The sequence below is a fragment of the Scomber scombrus genome, chromosome 15, assembly GCF_963691925.1.
Source record: "Scomber scombrus chromosome 15, fScoSco1.1, whole genome shotgun sequence".
NCBI lineage: Eukaryota > Metazoa > Chordata > Actinopteri > Scombriformes > Scombridae > Scomber > Scomber scombrus.
Window position 1 is genome coordinate 29,396,240 of NC_084984.1, and position 14,183 is coordinate 29,410,422.

At 38.8% G+C, this 14,183-nt stretch overlaps 1 protein-coding gene across 3 annotated transcripts in view; it reads right to left on the bottom strand.

The window, feature by feature from the left end:
- pam (peptidylglycine alpha-amidating monooxygenase) overlaps positions 1-14,183 on the bottom strand; it is a 124,089-nt gene that overhangs the window by 77,392 nt on the left and 32,514 nt on the right. For all 3 annotated transcript variants that reach the window (XM_062434062.1, XM_062434061.1, XM_062434060.1), the window contains exons 9-12: positions 6,051-6,099; positions 5,785-5,852; positions 1,600-1,680; positions 1,442-1,518 (exon numbers count right to left, since the gene is read on the bottom strand). In XM_062434062.1, coding sequence (XP_062290046.1) covers positions 1,442-1,518; positions 1,600-1,680; positions 5,785-5,852; positions 6,051-6,099 — 275 coding nt within the window. The remainder of the gene's footprint in view (positions 1-1,441; positions 1,519-1,599; positions 1,681-5,784; positions 5,853-6,050; positions 6,100-14,183) is intronic.

Sequence of the window (14,183 nt, forward strand, 5' to 3'; positions counted from 1 at the left end):
CAATTTAGCGGTTTCTGGATCTGGCCAGTGTGTTTACTTCATAAATTTGATAGTTCAGCAAATACATTTATGAATGACCACCTGACAGACCCCTGCAGCACTTCTACAGGGCAGTCCTCTTAATACATTCACTTTTATTGAAATGTGGTGATTATTATATATATGTTGAGCCCTGAAAGTTACACATGACAGCGGGAGGACGCTTAATAAAATAATACATTTATGTTGATAGTCTGGGCAGCGCTGTTCTTCTGTCCAGTAACAACATAAAGCTTCACTTTACATTCAGGCAAACGAAAAATGAACGAATGATACACAGACCTTAAACCTGAGTTACGGGGGGTCGCAGATATTCGAATACCTTCGAATGAATTGCATGACATTTGATATTCGTTCGAACTTGATTTTTGACAAAAGTGACAGACCTGCTATTTGTTTTTAAAGACTTCAGTGGTCAGGCTCCTGCCTATATCTGCAACCTGCTATGAGCCCAGTGGTTCCAAAATCTTGATTTGTCACTAAAGGTGACCAGGCTTATATTATATACAGTACTAGTCAAAACTTTGGACACACCTTCCCATTCACTTTAATCAGAAAGTATGTCCAAACTTTTGACTGGTACTGTATATACAGTATTTACATAGATAGAGATATATATGCTAAACAACAGTCAATTCTTTTTAGGGCTGAAACGATTACTCGAATTATTTGAATAATTCGATTACATTAAATGATTGAGGCAAATTTTCAGGAATCAAAACTTTGTTTAATTAATTTCACTAGTTTTTTCTTTGAAAACTACAAAGTGTGTGTGGCATCTAGTTGGGGGCAACACAGGGTAAGGTAAATAAGGTAAATAAGTTAATGTAATTGTTTCAGAGGGCACTGAAGCTAAATGCACTAAATGCAATAAATGGGTTTAGTTTTAAAAGGAATGTCCAAGAATAAAAAATAATTGATTGATTGACAATTTCAGAGACATGCCTTTTTTGTCCCTTTTCTCATTTTTACTATTGCTATTAATAAGTCAAAATAATAATTTACTCAATTAATCGATACAATAATCTATAGAAAAATAGAATAGAAAAAATAAACGATAGCTGCAGCCCTACTTCTTTTCTTCTATTTCCAGTGGAAATTGAAACAATAAATAAGCCTAGCACAGCTGGAACACAATGCAGCCAGATCCTGTGGACACAAGAAGTAAGTCTCTGGATTTCACAAAAGCCTGGACTGAATTTCTGTATAGAAAGTCCCAGGTAACAACAGAAGTGGGTTATTATATACAACATGTGAGGGGTATGACAAGAAGCAAAGGTTTCAAAGTTTCCTCACTGGAATCAATTATGTGGCATTATGGTTCTAATGGTATACAAATAAATTCGGCTACCAGTGACATGAAAATATCTGTTTTTAATTGCTTTCTGATGTGGTAACTTACCTGTGGTAGCTGAGGAGACTGTCTTCCAATCAGGCTCCACTTGCCATCTCTGATCCTGTAGCCACTGACCACTTTCCCTGTAACAAAAACACTCATCTAAACTACCACTGATAAAAATTACTCTGAAACTGACAGCTAAATTTTCTTTTATGACTTACCAAGGTGGTGTGTGTGGGTCCTGAAGGCAAAGGGGTAGAAGGGATATGAAGTGTAATCACAGCTGATGTCTGCGTTTGTAACTGACAAAGAAAAATGGCGGAATGTCAAGGCAGGCCCAATCTGTAATCACCATATAGTAACTTTTCTGTCCACAAGAGTACTGGACTGTGGATTACATGGAGTGGAAAGTGTACCTTACACCAGTTGCAGATTTGTCCCTTAATTTCTTCCAATTAGTGCTTGGTAATGTAACCAACAAAATACTACAAATAAGTGATTTAATTAAAGATATTTTACAAAGGAAAATACGGCCAATGCATCAGTGGACCAGAACCATGCCTTAAAGCGATTGTTCGGCGTAAATTTGACCAAGCGTCATATGCACCATTATGTCTATCTAAACACCCTCTCACCCCTTTGTTTAACATTTGGACGATGTTTACAGCTTTAGCAGTAGCAGCAGAGTAAAATCCATCAGGTAAGTGTTATTTTAATAAACTCCTGGTGTACTTACAAACTTTCCAATGCATCAATTTATGAGTAAAGACCCTATTTGTACTACTGTAGAAGTTTGATAACAATCCAGGCATTATTAGTGGAGTAATTTACAAGATACACTTTCGGTTTCATTAGCGCCTGTACTAAGCAATTCTGCTGATGGCTCTAACTCCACTAATTTGCGACCAAATTTTTAAAAAGGGGTGAGAGGGTGTTTAGATAGACGTAATGGTGCATATGACGCTCGGTCAAAATTACGCCGAACTATCGCTTTAATAATGTACAACACACACTTGTCACACAAAAGTGTCAACAATGGGCTATGAAACGATGATGTAACCTCATGTATTGATGCATGTCAAAATGTTATGACAAAGATCAAGACACTGCTGATATGCTGGCTTTCACAGAAAAATGAGCGGATTGCCTTAAAGGATAGGTTCTAGCTGGCTCCATTTTGGATCATAATGTGTGTCTTTGCCACAGCTCAATAAAAGCTGCTCATCTGTGTGCTTCAACGTCTGCTGCTGTCTCAAAATAGTTTTTTTAATACTTTTGATCAACACACTGAATCAGCACCCGCCAGTGAACCCGCCTGGTTTTATTTTTTATTTTTATGTAAAGCATAGGGCATTGGTTCCCAAAGTGGGGGGCGCGCCCCCTAGGGGGGGCACAGGGCCATTGCAGGGGGGGGGCGAGGTACGGCTACAGGGCTAAATGAATGAGGCATGCTTGGACACTGCTAGCAAAACATGGACAAGTTTTTAACCGGGCTCCCACATAAACGTAAAGCCAGACCTCTCAAGTTTCACGCATTGACCGTGAGACACACGCATTTCAAGCAGTTCTCCCGCATACTGATAGCGGCTCCCTGACGCCTGCAAATGAGATCCAATCTATCGGAATCTGGAGCGAACAAGCAAGAGTGTGCGCTAGATAGTGACTGCGCGCGCGTGTGTTTGTGTGACTATAAATACAGCGCGTGTTAGAGCGCAGCATCCTTATAGCTCTGTGTTGCTGCTTATTAGACAGCAACGCAACACCCTGAAATAAACTGCAATGTAGTTTGAAAACAAAATATTGGTTTGTGTATCACAGGGATGAGACGCGAGAATTTTCTCATCAAACAAAGGGGGGCCCAGCAGAGAAAGCTTGGGAACCACTGGCATGGATTAAAGGGTCATCAGTAGCCTGTCTATTTTGATTAGCTGCAAACACAGCTGGAGCACCCAGGGCGTGCTTGACAATGCTGTTTATTACGTTATAGTTCATAAGTGTGGATGCTCACATCATTATCTTTACAGTTATAATTATAGTTCTTATTGTGGACAGCCTTTTACATTCCTATAATCATATCCAGATCCAACCTCTCTCTGTATTTTACTGGTGAATAGGACACACTGGTGTATAAGACGCACCCCAATTTTTAAATTTAGAAAAAATCGTGTTAAAGGTGCGTCTTATACACCTGTTTTTACGGTAGATTTCATAAGCTCTGATGCAAACAATACTACTGTATATATCTGGATGGAATAGTTTGCAAAAAGTACAGCTGTATTTCAATGAGTCAGATTTCATTTAATTTCTAAAGCTATTCATTAAGTTACCACTCAGAAATTCTGCACTCTCTGCCAACAAAAGCCGTTCGATGAAAGCTAACCAAATGTGATAATATATGACAAATATATAATCAGATATTTGATTAGATAAAGTAAATAGACAAAAAAATAATTGTTATCAATTATACTGTTCTATATCTTGTAATCATCGCTAATCATTTATCATTTACATTCAAGGTGTATTCATATTCTTTATATTACTATTTTGTAGTTTGTTCTAGCTGCACCAGAGATGGATTGAAGTGTTCATAAAAATACACTATTTAATGCAAATATAGCTGCAAGCAGCAATTGGCAGGTTGAGACCTTTTTGTGCTAAAAAAGAAGGAAGCGAGTCAATCAGCAAAAATTAAAGCCAATAGCAGCAAAAAACAGATTTCAACATTTCTTGACAGTCCAAGCCGACCACTAAGCAAAACCAATTCATGCCTAACCCTAACCTTAAGCTTTACCTAACCTCAATTAACACCTTACCCCTAACCTAAACCAGGACCTTAGAAATTATGTTTTGCCTCATTAGAACCGGGGTTTGAGGACTATGGGTCCAGACAAGGCCAATTTTTATCCTGGAAAAGGTCCCACTGAAGTAACAAAAACACATTTGAATGCACACACACAAAACCCCAAACTTATTTCTTTCAACATTACAGATCAATAAGACCTACAATATAACCTGCAATCCCGGACTCCTTGAACTACAATGTGTTTTGTTCTTTTTTTTCTCCTACATGTATGTTCTTTCATAATCTTTGTTTGAGCTAGGTCTGCAACAACTGATCGATAAAATCGATAAAAAACGATTATTAAAAGTGTTGTAAACGAATTTCATTATCGATTTGTTGTGTCGCGCGATAAATGCGTCACTCGCTCTGTCGCGGAGCATTTCAGATGGAGCTGAGCAGAAGCAGAGAAAACGGTCCGCCCAAAATCTTCTAAAGTGTAGGAGCAGTTCACACTACATACAACTAGAAAGTGTGTGCAGCAACCTGCTGGGGTTGGCACGAAGTGCACGTGCACACACACAAAAAAACTATCGGTTATCTATCGCTTTTGCGCGTCATGTCAATGATATAACCACACCTTGTGGATCAATTAGCCTTGTTGGTTGTAGTGTGCGCCCCCGTTATAGTTAGTGAACTATCAGCTTCTACCTGCTGAGATCACACAGTCAGCAGTTAGAGATGAGAAGAGCAGCAGGGGAATCTAGCACACATTATTTTATGGTAGCCTAATGATCGAAAAAGTAAAGCTTGTAACTACAAAATAAACTACATTTCATACTGTTTATATGCAGTTTCACAGACACATTGTTGTATTTTTTCTGGGTTATGTGTGAAATCATTAAGAATAATATCAAACCAGTCTGTACACCACCAAGATGAACTGGTTTAGACTTTATTCTTGGTTGACAATGATGGATGGTAATATTGATTATAAGTGTGCTCTATTTGTGTGACATAGGTTCTTTATTACAAATATGTCATAGTTCGTGATATATAATTTAACTCTTTTTAATTTATATACTAGAACCATCACTGGATGTTGAAACAAATCTTTTTTATCAGTTTTTCTTTATTATTTATCTTTCATTTATTGTTCCAACAGCTCAAGTCCCTTTAAATAACAGAAAATACCTCTTTTTGTGTAGCATACATGTGTATGTTTTTTTGTTAAAGCTATCAGACGTCATCATTTAGTTGTTTTGCTTAAATCATTATTTATAATTTCATATTACTTTAACAGCTCAGGGACTTCCAAGCAGCATCCTGTTGTTTGATCACTTTTTTGCATTGTCAATTTGAAATAATGTTCTTTTTTTAAATGAAAGGGTGGAAATTAAAACTTTTTTTTTTATCGATTAATCGAAAAAATAATCGACAGATTAATCGATTATCAAAATAATCGTTAGTTGCAGCCCTAGTTTGAGCCATCCTTTATGACACTTTTTGTTTTATCAAATAACAAAACAAATATTGAAAGAACATGTCTCTCAGAGAAGTCTGTAAGAAGAATCTAATATCTTGGACTTGCCACAGTTTCATAGAAGGAAATAGACATTAATTATACCTCTTTTTCCAGGAAGGATAACCGTGTCAACAGACATGAGCAGGTATATGCCAGCAATGAATGGCTGCCTTTGAGTAAAGCACACAGATACACAGTTAGAGGGTAGGACATTGTAAAGTTTCTGTCATAATTTTATGCAGTTTTCTTTCTATTCCTTTCTGTCAAGCTGATCTCTATACAAACATTATTCCTGGTGCTCTACAAGAAAATACATCTACAGAAGTCTCAGGGCGATGAAAGACTGATGCTTTTAAGTAAATACTTACGGTCTGGATGTCATTTTTAAGGTGAGTCCTGAGCAATCTCTATGATGATCTGTAGAAGGAAAAGAAAAAAAAAAGTTTATTTTTCCATCTGGATAAGCACCATAATTACCAAAGTTGATATATTCCGTGCTGTGAAAAAGTATATCCTTCCGGATTACTTATTTTTTGCATATTTGTCACAGTTAAATGTTTCAGATCATCAAACACATTTTAATATTAGACAAAGATAACCTGAGTAAATACAAAATGCAGTTTTTAAATGATGATTTTATTTATTAAGGGAAAAAAGCTATCCAAACCTACCTGGCCCTGTGTGAAAAAGTAACGCCCCCCCTTGATAAATCCTAAGTTAAAGTCAGTGTTCATGATTCAACATTAAGAAAGAGACTGGGCAAAAATGGCATCCATGGGAGAGTTCCAAGTTGAAAAACACTACTGACCAAAAATAACACAAAGGCCCGTCTCCTATTTGCCTAAAAACATCTTGATGATCACCAAGATCATTTTGGGAAAACATTCTGTTCTGTCTGACGAGACAAAAGTGGAACTTTTTGGAAGGTGCGCGTCCTTTTACATGTGGCGTAAAACTAACACAGCATTTCATGAAAAAAACATCATACCAACAGTCAAACATGGTGGTGGTAGTGTGATAGTCTGGGGCTGCTTTGCTGCTTCAGGATCTGGACGGCTTGCCGTAATTGATGAAACCATAAATTCTGCTCTCTACCAGAAAATCCTGAAGGAGAATGCCCGGCCATCAGTTCGTGACCTTAAGTTCAAGCGCACTTGGGTTATACAGCAGAACAATGATCTGAATCACACCAGCAAGCCCACCTCTGAATGGCAAAAAAAATCTGTTTGAGATGCTGTGGCATGACTTTAAACAGGTCGTTCATGCTCAAAAACACTCCAATGTGGCTGAATTAAAACAATTCTGCAAAGAAGAGTGGGCCAAAATTCCTCCACAGCGATGTGAAAGACTCATTGCCAGTTATTGCAACCGCTTAATTGCAGTTGCTGGTTTTGAATAACTCTTACCTTCAATGAATGGAATGTTCATTTAAAAGCTGCATTTTATGTTCACTCGCATTGTCTTTGCTTAAAGTTTGTTTGATGATCTGAAACATGTAAGTGTGACAAAAAAAACAATAACAGAAGAAATCCATAAGGGGGCAAATACTTTTTCACAGCACTGTACTGTACATATATTGCCAAAATGGAAGTGGATGAAACGTGACTGTCCAATTTACAACCACAACAAAGTACATCCTTACAGAGCAATTTTCAGTCACAGCAAAGTAGATCCTTAAAGAGATATTAAGTTAGCACCTCTGAAACTATGTCAACAAACAATGAATAATGTAGTGCTGTTGTATTGTATTGCATTACATTTTAAAGGTGTTAAATGGTCAAATGGACTGTACTTACTTACACAACATGTATCATTCACCCATTCACACACTGATGACAGGGGCTACCACGCTGGGTGCGAACTTGCTCATCAGGAGGGAGACTAACCATTCATACACATTCACACACAGTTGGCACAGCAACGGGAGCAGGTTGGAGTTATGTATCTTGCCCAAAAACACATTGACAGAGGAGCCAGGAATCGAACTGCCAATCTTCCAATTGGTGGATGACCGCTCCACCTCCTGAATCCCAGCTGCCCCAATAAACTGGTTAGAATAAAGTACAAGACTAGCACAGTGTCCACACAGAAAATACTTCAGCCAGGTTCCTCAGTTGTCCATCTCACAAACATACAACTGCAGGTCCTGTATTTCTGTGGGTATTGCACATATTTGAATCGATTTCCACAAATCTAGCACTTAAAACACAGGAAAATCCCACACATATTTAAAGTGATGTCTATTAACGTTCAGCCAACATTTGTGCCAGTCCTCATGCAGGACAACTGGCTGGAAGCACTGTGCCAGCCCTGACAAGCATCTTAAACCATCAACATGCTGTCTTGACACAATGCCATCTGACTTTTTGTATTGTGAACTCTGTCCTAACAGATTTGCAGCAAATAATAAATTGCTCTCTTCAATCAGGCGCGTTTCCTAAACCCCTAAAAGTAACTGCCATTAAGCCACTCTTAAAAAAGAGAATGCTGGATGCTTCCATTGTAAACAACTACAGACCTATCTCAAATCTTCCTTTTATAGCCAAGATCGTTGAGAAAGTGTTTTTTAATCAACTCAGCAAATTCTTGAACACCGGTGCAGTTTTTGACAAATTTCAATCAGGCTTCCGACCTCACCATAGTACAGAAACAGTTCTTATTAGAGTGTTAAATGGCATAAGGTTGAACACTGACTCAGGAAAGGTGTCAGTTCTGGTCCTTTTGGATCTCAGTGCTGCATTTGACACTGTGGATCACAGTATACTGTTGAGCAGTTTGGAAACTTGGGCAGGACTCAGCAGAACATTCCTAAAATGGTTCAGGTCCCTACTTGGAGGAGCGGAGTTGTTTTGCGACCATTGGAAGTTATGAGTCTGATTGAGTGGCTATGACGTGTGGAGTTCCTCAGGGGTCAATTCTTGGACCCCTTCGGTTCAGCTTATATAAGCTGCCTTTTGGTCAAATTCTGCACAATTCTAATGTTGACTATCATAGTTATGCAGATGACACGCAGATATATCTAGCACTGTCCCCAGATGACTACAGTCCAATAGAATCAGTGTGTCACTGTTTAGTGCAAGTAAAAAATTGGATGAACCAACATTTCCTTCAATTAAATCAGGACAAAACTGAGGTCATTAATGCCCGAGCGCTGACTGGCGCGAAGGCCCTATTGTTTTCGAAGGGAGGCCCTATTGTTTTCGAAGGGATTCTTATTATTATTCTCCATTTTAAATCGCATTTTTGGCGGTCGCAACATCTCCGAAAAACGCATGAGACTATGCACGCGCGTCAAATTCAGTCAGTATCATCTACAGACCTTGGAAATGAAGTTATAAAAAATGGTGACTTTTCGTCATTCCCAGGGGGTTGTGGCCAGGCAGTGAATTTCGATCCTTCACCATGAAAAATGAAGTGATGGCCACTTCATTTTTCTAATCCAACATACATGATCCTAGGAAGTCCTAACTTTTTGTGCTTAATAAGAGTATCGCCCTGAACAGATCCAGTCATAGCGCCACTTACTGGCAACAGGAAGTTACATGTTTTACACTTTGACGCCCTGTAGCCCGGGTAGCAGGTTAATCAGATCCATGGACTGTACTGTGGACTGTACTTATATAGCGCCTTTCTAGTCTTTTCGACCACTCAAAGCGCTTTACACTACAACTCATTCACCCCATTCACACACATTCATACACTGATGGCAGGCAGCTACAACGCAGGGTGCCAACCTGCTCATCAGGAGGAAGCTAACCATTCACTCGCATTTATAAACCGTTGGCACAGCAACGGGAGCAATTAGGGGTTAAGTGTCACACCCCCCCTCTCTCTCGCCCATGTTTCCTGTCTGTCTACTGCTAAATCTTAAAAAAAAAAAAAAAAAGTGTTGCCTTGACGACGTGGCAGATTCCGATGTCTCGCTATCAAATTTCAAAGCCTTATAACTTGACTCCACATGCTCTAGTCTTTTCCAAATTGCATTGAAATTCAGGAGGCGTATGTATTACGTCCAGACGCACAAAAAAGCCTCTTGGAGGCATACCCTAACTCTAACAGGAAGTCGTCCATCTTGTAAAAACGGGTACATTTTTGGCCATTTCCAGGCTCCTACATTTTTAAGTCTTCTGTCTCCAAATTTACTCTGTGTCATCTTAAGCCCTTTGTGATAAGTTATTAAAAGCTAAAGTCTGCATCAAACACCCTTACGATGACGCCACACCAAAGTCTGCTCATTCGCCATGAAGCAGGAAGCTGCTGTAACTTTAACAGACATGTTCCAATCATTTGTCGTCTTAGTGTGCCATCTCGTGGAGAAAACTTGTATTGATTAAGGATACCTGATAAGGAACAGGTGCCTCAGTTTTCTGTTTCTAGTTCCATTTTATTAAAGGGATAGTTCGGGTTTTTTGACAAGAAGTTGTATGACATCCTCACCATCAGTGTCGTACACCAGCAGTGGCTTTTCCCCCACTGTGTCCTGTGAGCAGAGTTCTGGCCCGCTTTTGGTGTTGAAGAAAGTAGTTCTGGCTAGTTTCTGGGTTCACAAAGATAAAGCGTTTTGCTTCAAAAAACAATATGCGTTCAAAAGAGTAATACATTTGCATCACAAAATCGTTGTCCGTAAAATAGTCAGACCTCACAATCACCTGGCACTATTTTCCCTCCCTTCGTATCACTGCCCGCTGCCGCCTGTTGACAGCTACGCACCTTTCCTTACATGTTCGGATGGTAAACGTAAATATGTCTGACTATGAAACGAGTGATGAAGACATTCCTTTTACCACAGAGCCAAAGGGATACCTTTATGAACCCGAATATACAGATACCGAGCTTCGTCAGATGGAGTTAGAATGGACCTGCAGCTGTAGTGATGAGAGACAGAGTGAGCAATAAATGGTGGTGCACTTGTTCAAAGTGTCAAATAAGGCCGACAGAGGCGGAGAGCTACTGCTGCCACGAATGGGAACTTGTCATGCCACAGATTCGAGATCTCTCAATTGATGAGGAGGCCAGCCTACCAGCTTCTGTCTGCATAATCGCAAATCCGCACCATTTTTTATATATTTTCTTGTCTAATAATATATTTACCTCTCTCTAGTTCTCACGTTAGCTCTCTCGCGTATCCGAGCATGTAAACACCGTGAAACAGCTGATTGAAAGGTGCGCAGCTGTCAACAGACGGCAGTGCGCATTGATACGAAGGGAGGGAAATAGTGCCAGGGGATTGTGGGGCTCTTTTACGGACAATGATTTTGTGAAGCAAATGTATTACTCTTTTGAACGCATATTGTTTTTTGAAGCAAAACGCTTTATCTTTGTGACCCCAGAAACTAAACGGAACTACTTTCTTCAACACCAAAAGCGGGCCAAAACTCTGCTCACAGGACGCAGTGGGGGAAAAGCCACTGCTGATGCACGACACTGATGGTGAGGATGTCATACAACTTCATGTCAAAAAACCCTTTTATTTTATTATTATGTTTTTAGATCACACTCCAACTAACAGCTTTCAAAGCCACCACACTAATGCCATCATCATCTACACACTAAAAATGTTAATAACATGTACACCCACATTTAATTACATCCTTACTTTTTCTCAATCATGCACATTTATGTCTGTCACCTCCACATTGATTTACATACAACATCTTTACACAACACCCTAAACATAACAGACATATACATTATTACAAGTTACACAAAGACCAATTGCCACAATTTTTCCACAATATTTAAAAAATATATATATATGTATTTGTAGCCGGACATGGGGGTCTGTTTTTCAGAGTAAGACCCCTATCTGTTGGTTCACAGCAGAACAAAGGGACTTTCTGACCACAGGACTGAATCAACATCTGGTAAGCGTCTGCAGACCCAACTCAGAGGAATAAAACTTCACACCCCCATAAAATACTGATACTGGGGTTGTGAAATAACCAAGACATCAAAGAAGACCCCACTTACTGTCGTCTCAGAATAACAATATAGTAGAATTTACAACTTATTCACTATTGACTGAACTCTCACCTCAACCCCTGCTTTTTTGACGAATGGCAGAAGTCCCAAATAACTTAGAATTTTCTTTTTGTCTGCCATTCCAAACAACAAAAGTTTTTTCTGACTCCGATTAAAAGCGTGTTTGAAACTATTCTCAGGTTGATCATGATGTTACCATAATAAAGCCATTGTCGCTAAGTGCTTGCTCATGTGGGAATGTTGGGTCTCTTTAAAATTAAAACCTGAAGAGTACGGTTTAGAACCTGTTCTATGTGTAAAGTGCCTTGAGATAACTTTGTTGTGATGTGGCGCTATACAAATAAAGATTGATTGATTGATTGATTGATTGATTGATTGATTGATTGAATAAAGTCTCAAGGAACAGACCTTCATATATTACCAATGTCAAAACACCTACTGTTAAGCAAGGCCGTAGCCAGGATTTTTCAAATACCGAGGTCAAAAATAAAACCACAATTGATGTGACTGTTCTGTTTATCCATGATGGATTTATACTGCTTTCTTGCTGTGCATTTCTCAGTCATGGTCATTCTTGTGGTCCAGTTCTTTCTTATCATTTCCAATTGTGCAACTTAAATCAACTCCTATTTCAGTATTCTACAACTTCCATGGTTGTATATTTAAAAATTATAACTGCAATATATTATTTTCTTTGTTTGTTCTTAAAATGTGGAATGGAGCAAGGCCTGCTGGGAGAAAAGGGCTCATCCAATGAATGAACAGTTTGCAAAATCGGGTCAAGTCCAATTCACAAATGTAGACAACATATTTCTGGCGATTTCAAGGCTTCACTCCACCGCTGGCTATAGCCGGATACTTTCGTTTTGACATGGCAGCGGAATCTTCAAGTACGTGTCACGTGACGGTCCGTTGATGCAAGGATAATTGTCTCGTCGGCTATTTTCACCTCACAATGAAACAAAACTTCAAGAAAAAAATACCGAGGACATGACCTCGGTGTCCTCAATGGTAGCTACGGCCATGCTGTTAAGATCAAGATGCATTAACTCACCAAATATGAAAGAAATAAAGTAAAGATGTATGAATGTATACTACAAGAAGTACATGAGCAAATGAGATAAACATTGATAATGTCATTACTTTATTTGCCGAAAAGACCTTAACAGCCTTTTTACATTCTTTCAACAAGTTGGTTCATTGTTTACTCCTGTTGGTTTTTATCTGATCCACAAGTAATACTGATATAACTCAAGTATGTCACCGAATATTCTGTGTTTGTGTCTGTATTAAAATGAATGATACGCTATACAGGATGAAATACTCAAATGTGAACGATGGTGTTGAATTGATTGTGTCAACCAACTAAATAATTGATTAATCCGTTAATTACTTATTCCTTTCTTAAAGTAATTAATTTTAGGAGAAGGAGCAATTTGATTGGTTTAGGGTAGGGCCAACCCTGAACACGAGACGAAGCCCCTTCACACAAAAAACGCCAGAGACGCAATTTCTGGTCTCTTAACTTTTTATTTCCCTCCACTTTTACTTCGTCTCTTTACTTCACTCTTTAACTCTTTTACTTTTATTCCTTCGTTTGTTCCTTTATTTTTGTAATTTTTACGCGGCATAGTTCAAAAACTCAGTCACGAACTAGAGTTTTTAAAAATCTGCAAGTTTGTATCTGCAAGTCGAAGCTCAACTCTCTTCCTTTTTGATGCCCTTTTGCTAAAGTCAACCAAAGACAATTAATATTTCTTATTTTGATTTTTGATAAGTTTCGTTCTGTTGGACTTTGAGAGTTAGACGCTTGGCCAGCTCCGACTTTTGAAGCTTTATTGAGCAACGAATTAAGTCAAATCAGTTGCACTCTGCACCACCAAAAGCACCGAGCCACCTGGATCCCAGAGAGAGAGACAGGGCCTCCAGAGACCATCCGGAACGAGCAGCCGCTCAGGCCAGCTGACCGGTCCCGCAGCCTGACGAAGTTCGAGACAACCCGGAGCCCAACGAGACTGCATCCCGCTGAACTCCGCCAAAATCCCGAACCACGGAAAAGCTGACGGGTCATCTTTTGAAAAGTAGGCTGACTAAACCATCTCTCATTTTAAATCGGGCTGGTGTTAGGTTAAGAGTTAAACTGAATTAAATTTAAAGTATTCTTTACCTTTAATCCCCTTTTAATATCATTAACATAGGACCTAAAACCTCCGTTTGATTCCACCATTCATCATCATCTTTCATTCATTAGAACTTATACCATATATCGTTTCTTTATTCCTTTTGTTTTGTCCATTATTCACAATTTGCTTTTATTGATTGTTTATCACTGTTAGTTAATAAAACCCATATAATCATAGTCGGTCGTGTTTGTGTATTAATTTGGAGTGATTATCAAGATGGTCCCTGACGCTGGAGAATTTATAACTTCAGATATTTGACTGATTCAGTAATTGATTGACTTTATCCAAGGTTTATTAAATTGTTATACGGTATTAATTGTGTCCAATCAATCCCGT